Consider the following 18,984-nt stretch of genomic DNA (forward strand, 5'->3'; position numbering starts at 1 on the left):
GTTGAAACTTTCTATTTTCATGCCATTTTAATGCCAGGGTGTTTCAATGCCAGGACAGATAATAATACTTACAGTAAGGTTACATTAAAACCACATTTAGAGGAATATTACTTTTGTACAATGACGTGATTTTGACATCCATAATCAAAATCATGGGAGTTTACTTAAGAAAATTTGTATCCAATCTGCTTTTTATTATTGCTGCTAAGTCTTTCTTCTATATAATTTGTAAGAGGGTTTACATTTCACTGACATTTGGAAAAATTCTAGCTATTCTCTGGTTATTCTCTAGCTTTTTTGTCCCTAAGTGCTCAGAGCCCTGTAATGATCTTGTTATCATTCTGTGTCTAAGCTTTGTGGTAATTTTAGTCTTTCTCTCAGTGAAGTAAGACTCGCTTTAAAGCTAGTAACAGAACACTTGTAAAGGAAAAGCTGGAAAGCTTATTTTTTGTACAGTGCTTTTTTTCTGACTACACAGAAAGACTGCATTTGGTTAACTGTAGTGCAGTTGGCACTTGAAGAGTTACTTTGGAATAGGAAAAAACCCAAAAAACCAACAAACAAAACCCCCAAAAAACCAATCCAAAAAACACCAAAGAAAAAAGGAAGCAGTTCTTCCTATAATAACAGGGTGCAAAGCCCGGAATGACTCTGCTGCAGGAGGTTTCTGAGTTCACTGTATGGAACAGGCAAGGGAACCCAAATGTATCAAGTACAAGCCAAACTTGGTGCTAGTGGTTCAAGTGTCACTTAAATTGTGGAGTGTGGCTTTGTCAGCAGAAAATGATGGAAGTAATGGATCACCTCGGGCAGACCTGCACAGAGCCCACGTAATGCAGGGGGAAAGCAAAGACAATTGACGGGAGCAGATGGGAAGAACCTCGACATTTTCTCGGTGCTGATAACTGACATTCCCTGGCTATCAGGTGTGGTGGAAGTCCAAATGCAGTCTTTCTGTGTAGTCAGAAAAAAAACACTGTACCAAGAATAAGATTTCCAGCTTTTCCTTTACAGTTTATCCCCCAAACTGCGGTGGCCAGCTGTTTTTGAAGCTTATTTTTGGAGAAAGAGACACTTGTCTCCAAGTGACCAACCAACTGAACCATTCCCAACCTCGGCACCGCCGAGTTTGTGGGGGCAAGGGGCGAGCACGTGTGCGGGATGAAGCAGACGTGCGGACGGAGGAACGAAGCCTCGGCGGGGACGGAGGGCTGAGGGCGCACCCACTGCCCCGCCCCTCCTGGCCCTTAGGCATCCATCGCGATCGCCGGCGAGCGGCGCGCGGGGCCTTGGCTGTGTAGGCTCTGAGGCGGCGCACGGAGGCAGGCGCGGCGGGCAGCCCTGCGTGGCCGTTGGGCGGCGGGGTCCTGATTTCGAACGGCGAGCGGCCCAATGAGAGGCGCGGGCGGGGCCGCGCGCTGGGTTTGAGCTGGGCGGTGAGCGTGGCTGCTATGGCGCCCGCCGGGGTCTGAGGGGCCGGGCTGGGGAGAGAGAGGGTGGGGGGGCGCAGGGATGGCGGAGCAGAGGCGGAGGCTGGTGCGGTTAGCGGTGCTGGAGGAGCTCCGGGCTTCGTACGGGATCAAGGTGAAGAGCGGAAGCTGCCTGGCGGCGGCCAAGGCGCCGGGAGCTGCAGCGGCGGAGGTGAGCGGGGCGGGGGAGCTCCGCGGGCTCCGCTTCCCGGGCCGGGCAGAGCAGAGCCAAAGCTCCCACGGGTTCAGGGGCTGCTCGTGTCCCGGGAGCGCTGGTTCCGGCAGCAGTGCCATTCCCGTAATGCAGCGGCTCCTGCCAGCCCCCAACAGGGCATCACCTCCTGTAATGGGAAAAGAGCTTTTTTCCCCTTTCCTGCTGCGTGTTCCAGGTGGCCGTTGTAGAGCCGTGTTATGATTCAGGAAGGCAGTGGCCCCCGCCCCCGGCAGTTTGGCAGGCCAGATGGCGAAGGAGATGTGTTCCTCTTTTGTCCGCGGGCTTGCTGGCCGCTGAAACACCCACGGTCGCCTCTGATCCGTGCGAGAGCTTTTTGTGCTTCACTGTGACTGATGTCACTCACCACGGAATTCAAATCTTAGTAATTGTATTATTTCTTGGAATATATTTCTAAAAGCTGTGTGTCTTCTACTTGATTTCTTAGATTTTTGGATTTTTTGAAGAGCTTTATTTGCATGGCTTCTTAGTATAAGGCATGACTAAGTAATTTGTCGGAGACAGCTCTTGCCTTACTTTCCCAGTGATCCAGGAATGAAATCTCTCCCATTACATTAAATATCAGGTTTGAATTTGATGAAGGAAGGGTTTTCTGTCTCATGACTGTTATTTAAAACTGACGTATTATAATGGATGCCTGCACTGAGTTCCATTAGAGAATATTGATCTTCTGGGAAACTCTTTAATTTATAAAATGTGGACCATGGTCAAGTCCTAAGCAAGATCACTGTGCCACTGGTATGGCACAGAGCTGAACATCCTCAGACTGAGCTTTCTGTAAGGCTGAGAAGACATTACACAATGCTGCAGTAATCCTTGGTCAATATAAACTAAAGAAGTTGGGAAGACTTGCTTGAGGTGGGTTGTTTGGAAAGGGAGAAAGCAAGAGTAAAGTTAGAATTAGTTTTCTTCCCCCTCTCCTGTCAGTATCAAACATGGTTATAGACTCTTCTTTCCTTTTCCATTTGAAGGGAAGGTAATAAGAACTGTGAGCAATATATGTATGTCTTGATAAAAGATGTCTTTGTTGCTGTCTGTAGTGCCTAAATTGTATGCAAGGAAGAAAATGTGTAGTTAACTACTGAGCAAGGTAGGAAAAGCTGCAGAATAACGTTTGTTTTGCCAAGGGATGTCTTATTTCTGTTACAAGGGAACAGACATAATTTTATTAGCTTTATTATTTATTAAGAAGCAATTAAATCACAACTTCTGATACTTCAAACAAAACCTAGTGAAGTAAGCATGTCAGTTAGGAATTCTAAATGCTGAATTCCAAACCACTGGAATTTTCTAGTATGTAATCTTGTACATTCAGAAAAAATGTTCTCTTGGAATTAATTTTCTTTTTGTAGCTTTGGTTGCAACCTGGAACGCAATGACAGATGTGTCGCTTCTCTTTCCTGACTCTGTTATGTTTGTTTTCTGTAGGACAGATTAGATTGGGTCTAATGGGTTAGTTACTGATTAACTGTTTTCCTGACATGCACAGCAGTTGAATTTCAGCTATGAATGACTAACAGTTTGCATTCAGCTCTAAGAACAAGTTGGGCATAATCCCAGTCCTCTTCTGGTTGGGAGAGGGACTGGCTTGCATGTTCTGTAAACATGGATATAAGCAAATAAAGTTGTTGTTGATGCTGTGGGTGAACATCAGCAGTAATGACTGATGAGATTTACTCATTTTCTAATATGTAACATACTCTAATGTCTTGCTATAAGGCAGTAGAGACCAGATTTTTAAGAACAAGTACTAAATATGAGGTATAGAACAGTTGTCTAGATTGTTCTGTTGAGTTGGATCCTTCCTAAAAAAGCAATCTTGAGTGTCTGAGATGAAGAAAAATTTATTAAAAAAAAAATTATTTTAATTGTCTTGTGTTGATTTTTAAGGAAAATAAGATATAGTCAATTTGAAAAACTAAGGCGAGATTCCCAAGCAATCTGGTTAATATCCTTACTGATTTGTGAATCTTACAGGAAAACTAATTTATTGTAAGATAAGAAGTGTAAAACATACTACAGAAAAGCTTTCTACTCTTTCACAATCATCTAGGGTGTTACCTGCCACTAGAATCAGTTTTGGATCTCTGGAGATGACAGTGCTTTTCCAGACAATACCTTTTGTCTGTCTTATCTGAAAGAGTTTGTTTTTTGTCTTAACTGCCCTTATGTCTACTTGTGCAATGTGTGCTTCTTTGCAACATGTGGTTGATAATTATTTCAACTTTTGAATGACATTATTTGAATTTTGTATTTCAGGGTAAAATCTTTGGAATATCTTTTCATGCGTTGCCACAATCACTTGTGCCAGAATATGGTTATATTCCAAGGTAAAATAACAATGTATTTTTAGATTTTGTGCTTATTTCGCTCTCTTTATGGTATTGAACCCTTGTCAGAAGAAGGAATGTAATATTTGTTCCATGCCTGCTAGAGCTTCTGGGGGTTATAAGAATAGTTCCACATGGAAAAGGAGGGATGCAGAAGTTAGACAGGGAATTCAGAGCTCTTACACAGTTGTATTTCTTTGTACTCTTGTCATTTGGGGAAATTATTCTATATACTAAGTTTAACAAAAAATGATGAAATAGTTTTTGTGGAAAAACCCCAGGCTTTATTCTGAGCATCAAAACTGTTACTGTTCTTTTCTCAGCTTTCTCGTTGATACATGTGAATATTTGGAAGAACATGTTAATACTGAGGGACTCTTCAGAAAGTCTGGATCTCTTGTTCGCTTAAAAGCTTTGAAGGTATTCTCTAAAGCTGCTCTTTTTTCTTAATAAACTGCATTTTCACTTGGGCATGTTCTAATTTTTGGACTCTTTTCAGTCATATTCAAGTTCTAATACTGGAAGTAGATTGGTAACATTGCCTGCTTTAGAAATGATAGGAGATCTGCCAAAAGGCAGGCTTTGCCTTTTTTTGTCTTTTAAATATTTTGCCTTCCAGGTGATGAGAATAGTTTGGCACCGAACAAACTCATTAGAATTTGTGCACACTGGATGATATGAGGATATTTGTTTAGCAATGTTCTCCTGGTGGAGGGAAGATGGGATGCCTCTAAATTAATACATATGATCTGACAACCTTGCCTGTGTCTCATCGTCCATAATGTAGTTGAGTAAAACATGGGAAAGCTGAAACTAACAGTGTGGAAGATATGTCTGTTGTGACAAGGGCTCTAGAGCATTACTGCTCAAATTTAGAAATCTGACAATATGCTGAAGACTTTAAATCATGTTTCTTATGGAAAATTTCAGAGCAAACTGGATCAAGGTGAAAACTGCCTCTCAGCTGCACTGCCATGTGATGTTGCAGGGCTTCTCAAACAGTTCTTTAGAGAGCTGCCAGAACCCATCCTTCCACCTCACCTGCAGGAAGGCCTATTCAAAGCTCAGCAGCTTGGAAATGAGAAGAAAACTGCAACCGTGTTGCTCTCCTGTTTGATGGCTGACAGAACAATTGCAGCTTTGAGATACTTTTTCAACTTTCTGAGAACTGTGTCCTTAAGGTCAGTGTCAAGGCTGTGCTTGTAAACATCTCTGAATTCCCTTAACTGCATCTCTGTCCAGGCAAGTGCTGTAACCTTCTGTCAGTGGTTTGCCATTTTAAACTTTCATATGTGCAGATATTTACTTAATTCAGTCATAGTCTTTTATTTCATAAATCCAAAGTTTTCTTTATGAAAACTTAATTAACTGGAGACTTGACTTTATTCAAACTTTGTTCAGCAGAATTACCATAATTTGATACCTTGCATTCCCGAAAATTGAGAGGAATCTATAACTTCTTGATTTCAGTAACGTAGTTGTTCAATTATCTGGCTTGGAAGACATATATCTATGCATTAATCTTGTATAAGCACTCCAGTGAATGAGTCTATTTTTTTAACTGCATTTGTCTTATTTGGTCTTTTCTTTCTCCACTGTTTATATTATCTAATAATTTGAATTTAAAAAACGTTTTCTTGTTAAGATCCAATGAAAACAGAATGGATAGCAGTAATCTGGCAGTGATTTTTGCTCCCAACCTCTTGCACTCGAATGAAAATGAAAAGATGTCCACTAGTACAGAAAAAAAAATTCGCTTGCAAGCTGCTGTTGTGGAAACGCTTATTGACCATGCGGCGGAAATCGGTAAGATGATAAATGCTTCTCAACGTGTCTCAGTGCACCAACCTGTGTGCAGCTTTTCTTTTCAGCTTTTAAGAATCGTTAAAAAAAGTATTTCTTAACTATTCCAGGACAAGTACCAGAATTTATCTTGGAAAAGATTCCTTCAATGCTGGGTGTTGATGTCTTTCAATCTACTCCCTCACTGTGGGGGCACGAAGACAGTGAAAATGAATCTCCCAGTGAACGTAAGAGGAGGAGGCACCGAAGTGTTGGGGGTAGGTATGTTTTGTGAACCTTGCAAAGCAAAAACAGAATTTAGATTTCAGGTAGTCTGACCCTAAGCACTTGCTTCTTCCACAAGCAGAACAGATGTCTTCAAAACTGGTTGGGTTTGATTTGAAAAATGTACATAGGACTTCAGTAATCACATAATTGTGTATTTGCTCAGTTTTCTTCTGTTGTCCACTAAAGAAGCTATTTTGGATTGGTATAGCCAAATTAATATTTTGGCTTTTTGTTGAGTCAACTTCAGATCCTGTTGCAGAAGGCTATAGGGTTGGTTTGTTGTTGTTGCTAATTTTGAAATGGTACTTTAATGTAGACTTAGAGAAGTCTGGTCATGAGAAATTAGGGATGCAAATGGCAAATGTGTTTTGAATTAGAGTAGCTAATTTATGTTTTGAAGTGTAAATCTGAATTGGGTATTGTTGGATACTGTGTGCTCTGGTATCATGGATCTGGAATTTTGGGTGAGGATTTTTCAGCTTTCAACAGGGCTGAGTTGGGTTTTTTGCTAAATATGGGCAATCAAATGGTCCATTCTTAGTTCTGCACTCTCTTAGAGGAAATACTACAGAACATGTATGCTTGACTTCATTCAAATCCACTGGAAAGGGATCTTTTATGTATTGCTGTAAAAACATAAGTATTTATTTAGCTCATGTAACCTGACAGTAGTTGAAATTAAGACTGTATGACTGTATGTTACACCATGGCATGGTTTTTTTGTGTCTTGTACTTCTCTGCTCTGTTTGTTTGTTTGTTGGGTTTTTTGTTTGGTTCTTTTTAAATAATTTTTATTTTAAGGAAAATAGATTTTTCAGCTATTGTGAAAGCAATAAAAACTATGTTGGTGGGAAGATCTGGGTTATGATATTCTGTACATAAAACAACATTTAAACTGATTTACTTTCTCCCTAAAAAAAATACGAGTTAGGCATGAGTTGAAAATAGAGCAAGACAGGCTTCACATTTAAATTTGATTGCTCGGTGTGTCTTGCATTTCAGATATTGTTAGTGGAGCATTGAATAAATTTAAATCTAACAGAACCCCCTCCACTACACCTCAACAAGACAGCAGCGGTAGGTACTGGTGTATTTGTACTGAGTAAAGCCCATGCAGTATCTTCTGGATTTGTTAACTATATTCAATAATATTTTAACTAAAGAATTAGAACTTAGTTGAAGGCAAGTGATTAAATTTAAATTGTTTAAGATGGAATATAGTTACCTATTTATTGAGGATACTGCATTTACTACATTAATTCTTGGAGCAGCTACAATCACTGCAGTAGTGGGCTGTGTGGTTTAGCTCTGTGGGGATTACCCAACCAAAATTGTGCTTTTTAGCTAATAAACCACTACAGCCTCAGTGCAGTAGTGCAGCACTTTATCATCCCTGGAATGAATCTGCCAGGACTAAAATTCTTTCACACTTACTGTCTCTGAAGCTTTCGGCAGATGACTATACATTTACTTCTTCCTAATGCCTATACTGTTTTATTGATCTGTGGGTTTGGATTTTCCTGTCTGGTACCCTAAACTTGCAAAAAACCCAACAAAATAAAAAATCCAACCCTAAGCTATACTGATTGCTTTGCATGTTCAAAATGCATGCACTTTGGCTAAGCTTTTTTCAAAGTTAAAAAAACCCAAAATAACTATTTACTAAACTCTCCAACTTTTAAGCTATTACTGCAAATTTGATTTTCTTAATTTCAGTCCTTTCATCAGCGACTCCGGTGGTTCTTACTCCAAGTACCAAGAGGAAACTTCCAACTGATTGCTCTCAGGGCTTGTCCAGCAAGAAGAGACGCTCTTTTAAGCACAATTTTGCATTTGAGTTTTTACCAAGTAGCATATTTAACAGCAGCTCAACACCAGCATCAGGTACAGTGCTGTTACTTTTTCATTGCTGCTTGAAGTGACTGTTGGTGGCTCTTAACTTAAGAGTGGAGCCGTTTGTTCTTGTTAGTCATTGATGCTCATTGCTGAAGTATTCCTTGCACTACTTCCCCATCTTGGTAAATAGTGTATGTTCATTGGTAAGTCATGTTACATGGACTGAGCGAAAGCCAAATTCTCTTGCTTGTGTTTTTGTTCTGTTAATCTCTCATACTTGCGATCCTGATGCCCTTTTACCTTTTTTACTCTCTATCATCACTCAGGATATACTTTTCTTTCTTGGTGCACAAATCCATGAAGACTGCCTATGCTTCCAACCTTTTGGAAGTTGTAGCCTTTTGTCTCCTAAATGCTTAAACAGCTGATCCTAGCTCTATGAGAAATGTAATTGTTGCTTTTATAAAGCTTCTTTATTGTGTCCTATCACCTCTTGTTTTTCCTCTAGATGCTACATCTCAAAACTCTAGAGAAAATTTTGCTTTTGTTTGACAATGCTTTAGTACTACTTTATTCTACTAGAGTGCTTTCAACAATCAGGCTATTCTGAGAATCCTGTTTTATTTTATTTCATTCTTTAAAGTTCTGCCAACTGAAGTTAGAGTGGAAGATATTTCTAGATTGGCTGTTTTGCTTGATTTCCCCCCCTCCAATGAGTGTTGTAAAGCTTAGTGCTTTTCTTATTAAATCATTTCATGTTCTCCATGTTTCTATGGATAAACAAACAAAAGCAATGACATTTTATAAGATAGCAGTGATGCAGGAGTTTCATAAAATGTCCGGTAGTAGAAAAAACCAATTCTTTTCTTCATTGTTGCTTCAGCTGTTCTGGCTAGGTGTGTTAAAAAAAAAAAAAAAAGCACACCTCAAATAATAATGAGGCTAAGTCTAATTTTTCTTTGTGAGCTCTTAAATTTGAGGAATTGATCTGATGATAATAGTGTGGAAACTTATTTGAGGTAGTGATATCTGTAGCCTGCAATTAATTGCATTCCAGCCACTTTTATGGATGCTACAAGCAACAGCTTTGTTTAATTTTAAGGTGGAAATGCAAGTAATTTCAAGCCAGCACTCTACAAAATAAGCAAAAAAATTGTCCTGTTTAAAAACCTGTTCTTTATTGTGTTAACTTGTAAGTCTTTATCTGAAAAAAATGTGACTATTTTAAGTTCATATAAATACAATTTTGTCCCTGTAGTTCAGTTTGAAGCAAGTCCTTGTGTGTGTCTTGAGTCATCACAAACCTCACTGTCTCCTTCAAGCATGGGTGAAAATCATGTGTCCAGTACAGGGACTAGAAGAAGTAAAAGACTTGCAAGCAAAAAACTATACAGGTAATTAATTAACTCTCAAAACCTAAAGATAAATTGGAAAGGTGTGTCTATACCCCTTGAATAATGACCTCAATCTGTCTCTAAAAATACTGGTTTTGGTAAATTTTTATAGTAGTCTTATAACCACTAGATCTTCTGATGTTGTGAAATTGAGCTCAAAATAAAATAAGATCTGGTATTGTAGCTTTCTGTGCCTATTAAAGAAAGGTGGGCAAGAAGGCAATAAAATAAGTAAAACAGAAGGAAATAACTGTGAATAAATGTTAGGGTGTTTTCTTTTTCCTCCTAAAGAGTTTATGTCCCTTCTTCCCTTGTGTCCCTCCAGGGCTGAATCAGGAAAGACAGGTTGTTTTTCTCCAAAAATAAGCCGAAAAGAAATGGTTCGTAGGTCTTTACGCTTGAAATTTGGTTTGGGGAAAAGCAACAGAGAAGTGGTAAGTACCCAGTCGTCTCATTAGACTGTAGATTTTAATTCACAGTTTGGGGCATTGCTTTTCAGGAGCAGGAAGGATGTATTTAGTAATGGAGGGATCCCAGTGTTAATTGAACCTGCTTGCTCTCAAGTACAAGAAGCTTGAGGTTTATTTGCATAGCAGTAACAGATCGGCTTGTACTGTGTTTGACTGGCGCTTGTACTGTGTTTGACTGGGGCAAGACACTGAGGGAGGGAGCAGCTGCCCTGAATTGACCAAGGAGCAATCCTTGCCATGTAATATTAAGCTCGCCAGTAAAAATGGGATGGGGATAATTTGTGGAAAGTAGCCGCTGCTCAGAGGCTTACTGAGAACTGGCCTGACTGTTGTAAGTGATGACCTTTGCATCCTGTGTGGGTTTGGGTTTTTTTGTGTGTGGTGTTTGTGTGTCCCTTTTCATCTTTCCAATTCTTTCTCTCATCCTGTTGGGGAATGGGGAAAATGAGCATGTGGCTGGATGGGAGCTTGCCTGCTTGTTGGGATCAACCCACCACGCTTGTGATCAGTGTGTCTCAGAGTTCTGAGTGTCTGACCTGGCAGAGCTTGTGCTCATTCACTCTGTTCACAGTGTGATTGAGTCTGCCTGACTGCAGGGAGGCTGTTCCCCTCCAAGGTCTGCAGAGAGGAAGTATGGCCAAGAAAAGCCTGCTGTGGCTGATTTGTGTAGCGCTTTCCTGAAGTTTCGTCTGTAAATGAGATTCCAAATTACAAGTTTCTATAAAGCAATTAACACTTTCTGTTTGTTCAAGAATATTGTATCAGGATGTGCAGCGGGCAATAGATCAGAAAATATTGGAAGGCGTCTTGCAAGTCAGCAAGGTTTGGAAAGCAGAACTGAATGTGCAAGAAGAGATGTACTCTTCAGCCCATATGTCAATGAAAAATTCCCTAAGAAAGGTGATTGCCTAACCAAATATATTAGATGGGGAAAACTATTTTTACTTTGCAAAAGCAACTTTATGGATAAAAGTATAAAAGCAGTTGGATTAAAAGTATGCTTCTAGCTAAGTCAAAAGTGACTTATATGTTAATGGCTGCTTGGGAAAAATAATTGATTTAGAACAAGCTTGTGTTTCTAATGTATTTTAGTAGCTCTCTTAATTAAACCAGAGGGGATGCACTATTTCATTTAATATAACCTTTTTTTACATTTCTGAAGTTTAAGGGCATAATAACATCTTTAAATTCAGTGCTGCTTTGCTAATTATTTTTCAGTAAGAATTTTGTCTATAGTTATTAAAATGACCCTAAATTATTCCTAAACACTGTGGTATTTATTTTAAGGTTCAAGGAATGTAAGCAAGTCAGAAGAAAACTTGCTAACTCCAAAATGTCACAATAAAGTAGTTCACCGAATGTCATGGAATAGTCCTGCTCTTACGGATTCTCAGGTGATCAGCAAGAATGAGCAAATTCTGCCTGGACACTCTGAAATGGGAGCCAGCTCTTCAGAATCTGTTTTGATATTTGGAAAGCCACCAGTCATTCCAGATGAATTCAAATCTGCAACTGTAAGCAAAGAAGACAACAACTTGGAACTTGTGCTGTGTGAAGATGAAAGTAATTCAACTACAGAAACATTACTGAAAGTTAAGCAAGCCTTCTCTGCATCTGGGAGTATTCTTCACAATTTGATAGGTGATAAGAAATCATCCCTCTCAGTTGTAGCAAGTGAAATATTAAATGAAACTCCATGTCCCTCAGGGCTCAGTTCTGCAAAAGAATTGTTAGTGGAAGAAATTTCTGAAAATCTAGCAAATGTAAAATCCAGAGAGCTGTTGCACCCATTTAATCCATCTTCTGCTGCTGATAAACAGCAATTAAAAAAAGAGGAAATTGACGTTTTGGAGAAAAAACACTTCAAAACTTCTATTGAGATTGAACTTCAGTTCCCAAAACCAGATAAAGTAAAAGAACTTCCTATGCCTCAAGTACTAGCCAAGGAAGATAAGTTTACTGTTGAGAACAGTTCAACAAAAGATGACTTACACAAATCAGATTTCCCTGGAAGAAAAGAGGAAATAGAATTAATACACTCAGAAACAGCTGAAAACTGTACAGTAAAGTGCTGTAATTTGGAAGAGGGTACTCCTAAACCTTCTTTGGCAGGACAGCTGCCTACTTCACAGTTGCCTAAATCTCAAAAAGAAATGAGTAACCAATACTTGAAAGCTGAAAATTCAGGTAAAGTTTTAACTAAAACATCAACTGTTTCTGACCATGGGAAGGTTTCTGACCACATACAGTGGTTCAACCAGCTTTCATTACATGATCCAAATTCTGCAAGCAAAACAAATCCGCCCCTGAAATTTCAACGTACTCCAGTTAGACAGTCTGTAAGAAGAATTAATTCCCTTTTGGAGGCTAACAGACAATCTGTAAGCTCTCACACGGTTAAGTCAAGTGATGTTGGTTCACCACTTGTTAAATCTTTGAGCTATGATTCTGCCTTATTCCCCTGCACAGCAAAGCCCTCAAAGAATTCCATGCTTTTGCCACGCAGGAGTGAAAGCACACGTGACCAAGTTTCTGTAGCTTGTAAGCAGCTAGACTTAGCATCTAAATCATGTTACAGGCCATTAAATCCATCAGCCAAGCCTGATGTTTCTGTCAGAACTGTTGGAATCCATGAACAAAAAGCAACTGTTCATCCATCAAAGTCTGTTCTAGAAGATCTAACCAATCATGAAATGGTTAAATCCAGTTTGAAAGTTAATGCAAATATAAGTGTTCCAGGTGCTGTCCCAGAAAAATCTGTGATTGCAAGAAGTGCTTCAGGAAAAGAAAGAGTTCGTTACAGAGGCTCTCCAAAGAATCCAATATCTGAAGTAAAACTGCTACCAACTGCAAAGCCAGTAGACTTATAAGATCAAATATGATGGCTAAATGGGTTCTTTGAAACTTGGTTAACCTTTGGAAAAATCTAAATCTGTATGTTATTTTCCTAGTTCTTTTTATTTGTAATACTTCATCTGTTTTAAATGAATGAGTTGTGAAGATGTACAAATAGCAATTTGTTTCATGTTGAGGTTTTCTTCATTTACTGAAACTTCTGTAAATGCTAGTAAGTTCAACTAAATGAATTTGACTTCTAAAACAAAAATAATCTGTTAGTCTGTAAATAATCTAACACAAATGTTTGTGTTAGATCTCAGGTTTTGATTATCTCAGCATCTAAAAATATGCTGCATCTTCCAAAACTTCCTGCAGTATTTAGATTAAGTATCAAGTTCAAAAACAATTTCTCAAATATTTAAAACAAATTAAACAGACATATAAAAGGAAGTGTTTTGATGCTGAGTATTAGTAGTTAAATTTATGTACTTTTTTTAGTTTTAAGTGTATTGTAGCACCCCTTGATACTACTAAGTTGGACCTCATGTGAGCTCTATTTGTTTTGACACAATGTGGTTTTTTTGGGGTTTTTTTTTGGTTGGAGTAAATTGAGAGCGTATTTTACTTGTTTAGTAGGTAAATGTCAAAATGCAATCCATGCGTGCACACACACTGGAGAATTATTAGAACATGTGGAAAACAAATGTGCAGTTTATTCAAGAATTGAAAAGTCTTAAAACTTAATCCAGTGTTGTGTTCTGCAGTAGGTACCAAGTATTTTCAGTTATGAATAATAAAATGTTTTATCTTAATATGAGAGGGGAGTTTTAACTTATTTTTAGAGCTGTAGAATTATGTTAACTAAGTGGTGCAGAAGCCAAGTTTAGATGCTGAAAGTGTTGCAAGAGACGAATGTAAGAAGCCATAGTGTGTTAAAGGTTGATTTGCACGAGCAAATGTTTACATCTTTTGGAATGAAAACTGTTTGTCTGTCATCAGTTGTAAAATTATTTGAGTAAACACTTGAAACTGTTCATTAGCTTTTTATATGTGTGAATTGCTTATTGGCAAAATGTTAGAGCTGAAGCACTGGATACTTTTGGTTTTAATAAAACCATTGTTTTTTCCCTTCTCTGAGCTTGTTCTTCTATAATGACTTGGAAAGTTCAATTATGCTGTTATATGCAGACACCAAAATTAGTAAGTCTGTTAATACTGAAGTCAGAAGTAAATCTGTTCTGGCTGTCCTTTTTGTTCATCTTAGCTACGTATTGGTAATTCTCACAACTAGCAAAAGACATGATGCAGCATAGCTTATCAGCAGTGGTTTTCTGAGCTTCTTAAAAGGATATGTTAGTCAAAATAGTCAAAAGAAAAGTTCTTTTCCCTGTCTCCTTCCCCATGTATCCACCAACCTGCAAGTTGAATTGGGTCAGCTCAATCTGTGGCAAACTCCTGCCTCACTCTTGCTACATTGCTGTTAAATCTAATACCAGGCAGCCAGCCATGCAAAGATCTTAACCAGATTGCTTGGTGGTGTGCTTAAGAGTGGGAAGCTTCAGTTTCATGAAGGAGTGAATAAGGCAGCTCACCACCATCCAAAGAGGAGGCTGCTTCTCTTGGCAACATGCTCCTCCCTACCCCGTGCCTTTAGCTGGTGCTGGCAGATCCCTCAATAGGCTGAGCAGGCACCGGAGCACCATGTTTTGAATCATCTCACTGAGGCAAGTAAGGATCAGCAAAACAACTTCCAGCTGTCATGGCAAGGAGGTAGGAGCTGGAAATAGGACAGAAGGAGTTAAAGGCAGTGTCAGGAAGAAAATGAGGTCTGCCTCCTGTAATAGTGAGGTGTCACACTGATTTTTGTTTAAAAGACTAAGACTTGCGATTGTCAAAGCTGCATTAGCATTCAAAATATTTGGTACATATTAATATTATCCTATGTGGTGCAGTAAGCTACTTTTGATCATCCATGCAAGTTAGTCTTGAAACATCTAAACTTGGCTTAGGGGGAATTTGGTAGGGCCCTGACAAAGAAAGCTGTAGCAGAAAAAAAAAATCTTAAAGTTTAAATTCTGGTTTTAGAAGTTTTGCAGAACAGTTTGGACATACAGCCCTTTATATAAAGTTGATTATGTTTTGCAGAAAGCAACTAGATGCCAACTGGAAGTCCCTACTGCCAAATCCTGCAAGTTACACCTTGCATAATGTACCAGAGACCAGCCAAAAAAAAAAACAAAAAACCAAAAAAATCAGCACGTGCAAGTGTAGTCCATGGAATGTTGTGGTTTATGGGGTGTAATTCAGAGTTTTTCTGTGGATAGCTATACTAAACTGGGATGTGATACATTCCCCTCAGTAACAGTGAAGGTGTGATACATAAAACAACCTTTAGAAGCTACCGTTTTGCCAAGCTGTGTTAGATGAGAGACTGCATTTAGTAAGATACTTTCGTAGTTATCTTCTTGGTAATCTCCGCTCTGGATGATGTGTCTACATTTGCTTAATCTGGAGCAATTTACCTCCAAGTCCTTGGAGATGGTTGCTGTGTTGCTGCCCTGTAAACCTGCAGTTAGGTAACACTATCACCTTGTAAGTAAACCACTGATCGTATTATTCTAGAGACAGAAATCACAGCAGGAAGATGGATACTCTCCCGGGAATATGCAGTATCTTATTTCTGTCACCATTAATGCATCAAAACCCTTCCGTTTCCTTTTTAGACTGTTAGGTTAAAAAGAGAGGTTTTTAATTCCCCTCCGAGCTTTGTGTCTCTGTGGGACAATGGAGCGCTCGGTGGCGGCGGCACCCGCGGGCAGCTCCCTCCCGGCCGTGGCTGCGCACGGAGGATGCGCGGCCGCGGAGCCGCCGCCCCCGCAGAGCCGCGCTGGGAGCGGGAGGTGAGCGGGGCGCTCCGGTCCTGCGGCTCCGAGCTGCTACCGAGCCGCCCGGGGGCCGGGAGAGGGAGGGGAGCACGGCCCGGCTGTGCGGGGCGCGGCGGTGCGGGCGGTCAGCGGGGATGCTCTGTGGAAAGCGGATCTTCCCCCCGCAGCGGCCGAGGGAGCGGGAGGGCTGCGGGAGGAGCCTGGTGCGGCGGGGGAGCCGCGCACAGGCGTAGCGGGGAATATTCCCAGCTTTGGGGTTTTCAGCCATTTTTGCCTCAAAAACGTTCCCAGGTGCCTTGCGCCGGAGGCTGGAGCACGGAAGCATCTTTGAAACGTCTGGCGTGAAGAAATCAGGCAGCTGTGCGTGTGTTAAGGAATCAAAGGGGAACTCGGGGGGTTTGTTTATCCAGGGGACTGGAAGTGATGCATTTCACTTAGACTCTGATGCGACGGGGAAAGGAGCTTTAAGAAAACAAGCATTCTGATTAAAATTCAGCCTCTCGTAGGACCGTAAGCGGTACTTGCTTGTTGTGGGCTTTTTTTGTTGTTGGTTTTGTTTTTGGTGGTTTTTTTCCTAATTAAACTACACTGTGCTGCCATTTAGTGAAAGAGATTCAAGGAAACAAACATATTTGCTTCAGCTGGGAAAGACGATGCATACGACATCGGAAGCCTTTTGTCTTAAGGTGTAAACAAATTACATCCAGGTTGTTCGGCTAATTATTGATTTTCCAGGCAATGAAAGAAGAGAGCCTGGAAAACACAATTCCTGGAATGAAGAGTTCTTGGCTTTTAGACCAGAGCTTTATAAATAGCATAGTAAACATGGAGGAGGTGGAGGGGTGGATGGTGGAGTGGATGATGTATTCTTGTGAAATGAAAAAGTGGATTCGTTTTGTTAGCAATGACTGTTAATTAATGTTATGGGAAAATGCAAATCAGCAAATTGATATTGCAGTTTGTTGCTTAATATTTCTTTTAGAAGAGAAGAACATATCTACCCTATTCCCTCCCTGGCTCCCCCCACCCAGTTTCCAGCTGGCTGGAGTGCCCTAGAACCTGAGGTAGTAAACTGTAAAGTCCAATAGTAGGATCAGGTGTTATTTCCACCACATGTATTGGACCTTTCCCCCCCTACTATAATTTATAATCGAACTCCTTTCTTTTTGACAGGATGAAAGTGGCTGCCACTATGGTATCTACCATGCTTTGCAACATGGTATTTCTGCTGGCATTTGGATTGGCTTCAGCTTTTAGCCACAGCCCCAGGACACCTGACAGGGTTACTGAAGCAGATATTCAGAGGCTCCTCCATGGGGTTATGGAGCAATTGGGCATTGCCAGACCCCGGGTAGAATATCCAGCACACCAGGCTACGAATCTTGTTGGTCCACAGAGCATTGAAGGTAGTTAATTTCTATTTGGAGTTCTGATTATTTTTTTAGTATGCTTTGGTAATAATTAATATTTTTATAGATACAGAAAGAATATCCTGAGCTTAAAGTCACAGATGTCTTCATCATGTTGTTGCTTGATCTTTGTTTTAAAATCACCATCCATCTTACACCTTCCTTAATGTAATGTTTTTGGTAGAAGTAGAGGGGTTTTTTAATGTACAGGCTTTGCAGAAAAAGTTATGTTGTCTTGGCATTGTCCTCAAAACAATTGGTTTGCTAAATTATTCCTGAATATTATGTATACATATATTACATATATTTTTGTCATGAAATAAATATTATCTGTGGAATCCAAATTCCATGGATTTTTAGAAACATTTGCAAACCAGAAGAGATCAAGTGTTTGTGGTGCCATGTGAGATAAAGGGATAAGCATTACACTGGGGGTGCTCCTCTCCCTGTGTCCACTAGTAGCACCTCAAAACCATGTTGCAGGGATGAATGCTCTGGGCTCAGCTTTATTTTTTTTTTGGCCAGTACTCTGATCTCACACTGTGTAAGTTTTCCTTGGAATCAGTCTTTTATGGCTATGTAAATAATTGGAAATATCTGGCTCAAATGTTAGGATGTTGGGATAATGTTTCAGTGTGTTGCTATTTTAACAGAACAAACCAGATTTTATTTTGGCATGACAGCAAGAGGTTGAAGGTATGAAACTCCAAATATTATTGTTTATGTGTGAATATCAGAACAGGCTAGAACCCCTCAACCTTCCTCTAAGAATTAAATCAGTCTGACAGTGCAGTAAGACTCCACAGTTCCTAAGTCTCTGTTCTCTATTTTATCCTCATTCTGATCTACAGGCTGTCCTAACCAAACAGATACAATTGCTTTAATGAGGCTGAGGAGAGGATTAAAGCTGAATAGGCAGATAATTTCTACCAGATAATTGCAGACCTAAGTATATATATATATATATATATATATATATATATATGTTTTTCTAAGAAACTTTGATGGACACACATTTTTCTGCAAACTTAAATAACAGAGACTAAGTTTAAAGAGCATAATTTGGTCTGTACCTTCTCTCCTTTATGAATGTTCACACATAGAGAAATTGGGATGGGTGGTAGAAGTGAGTAATTTTAATTTCTATTTGCCTTTTTTCCCTAGACATCTTTTTAAAAAGAGAAACCTTAGAAAATATAAGCAAATCTGAATCTCTGGCAAATATTTAATCTCAGCTGTTTGATGTTACTTTCTAATTACAGTGGTAGCAAAATCAGATGATGCATCTCTTTGTATAAGTATCAAAAGTTTTCTAGTGTTTGTTAGATTGAAGTAATGCTGGTTTTCCAGTTGTCTGTACAGTCTTCCACAAACATCAGGTTGGACAAACGTTTTCTATTTCTCATTTTTTTTTTTTAATAAAAAATCCATCTGTGTATGTCATAGAGTAAAACTAAAAGACGATAAATCCAGTAGCTTTATCATATTTAACTTTCCCCTCTTGCTCAGATGAGGATGAGATGAGGATGACTCTTTTTTTTTTTTTTCAAGCCTACCATGGATACTTAAGCATTTATTAAAAAATTTCCGTAAAAGCGAAACTAAGAAAAGGACACTCTTCAGAAAGTACATTTAGTAGCATATGCTCTCTTTTTCTGATCAGATAATTTTTCTGTTGACAGATTAAAAAAAATACGGCTTTCTTGTTGATGGATTAAAAAAAATATTGCAGCTTGTTAATTGAAAGAAATTTCTGCCTTTTCTTAAATTGAAATCTATAAACACCTGGCTTTTTTTTTTTTTTTTTTTTTTTTTAAATCTACTCCTTAACTTTACATTTGTCAATTTACTGTTACTTTTGTTACTTCAGGTCAGGCTGCTATCATAGGAGTAGCGTCTGGAAAACGCCTGATAGGAAGTTGAGTGTAGTGGGAAGTTCCTGTGAGCTTCAGGGAGGTGCAGAGGCAGCGTGAGCTCTGTCCCTTTGCTCGGGCTCTGCTGGGGAGGTGGAACAGGACAGGTGTGTGCCAGCAGTGGGGCTTTGCTGCCTG

General features: G+C 39.5%; 1 protein-coding gene across 5 annotated transcripts in view; it reads left to right on the forward strand.

The window, feature by feature from the left end:
• Positions 1–1,274: 1,274 nt before the first annotated feature.
• LOC139590023 (neuroendocrine protein 7B2-like) overlaps positions 1,275–18,984 on the forward strand; it is a 42,609-nt gene continuing 24,899 nt past the window's right edge. The window contains exons 1-12 of one of the 5 annotated variants that reach the window (XM_071427025.1): positions 1,275–1,641; positions 3,961–4,031; positions 4,355–4,451; positions 4,962–5,212; positions 5,677–5,837; positions 5,945–6,091; positions 7,104–7,178; positions 7,818–7,985; positions 9,196–9,331; positions 9,657–9,765; positions 10,554–10,701; positions 11,089–13,776. In XM_071427025.1, coding sequence (XP_071283126.1) covers positions 1,513–1,641; positions 3,961–4,031; positions 4,355–4,451; positions 4,962–5,212; positions 5,677–5,837; positions 5,945–6,091; positions 7,104–7,178; positions 7,818–7,985; positions 9,196–9,331; positions 9,657–9,765; positions 10,554–10,701; positions 11,089–12,671 — 3,075 coding nt within the window. In that variant the 5' untranslated portion in view covers positions 1,275–1,512 and the 3' untranslated portion in view covers positions 12,672–13,776. Of the gene's footprint in view, positions 1,642–3,960; positions 4,032–4,354; positions 4,452–4,961; positions 5,213–5,676; positions 5,838–5,944; positions 6,092–7,103; positions 7,179–7,817; positions 7,986–9,195; positions 9,332–9,656; positions 9,766–10,553; positions 10,702–11,088; positions 15,540–15,681; positions 15,885–16,697; positions 16,931–18,984 lie in introns of those variants that run through there. The other 4 variants (XM_071427026.1, XM_071427030.1, XM_071427028.1 and 1 more) reach the window with 4 other exon arrangements.

The sequence above is a fragment of the Agelaius tricolor genome, unplaced genomic scaffold, assembly GCF_023055355.1.
Source record: "Agelaius tricolor isolate 1412-34295 unplaced genomic scaffold, bAgeTri1.0.p SCAF_5, whole genome shotgun sequence".
In the NCBI taxonomy this organism is placed as follows: Eukaryota; Metazoa; Chordata; class Aves; order Passeriformes; family Icteridae; genus Agelaius; species Agelaius tricolor.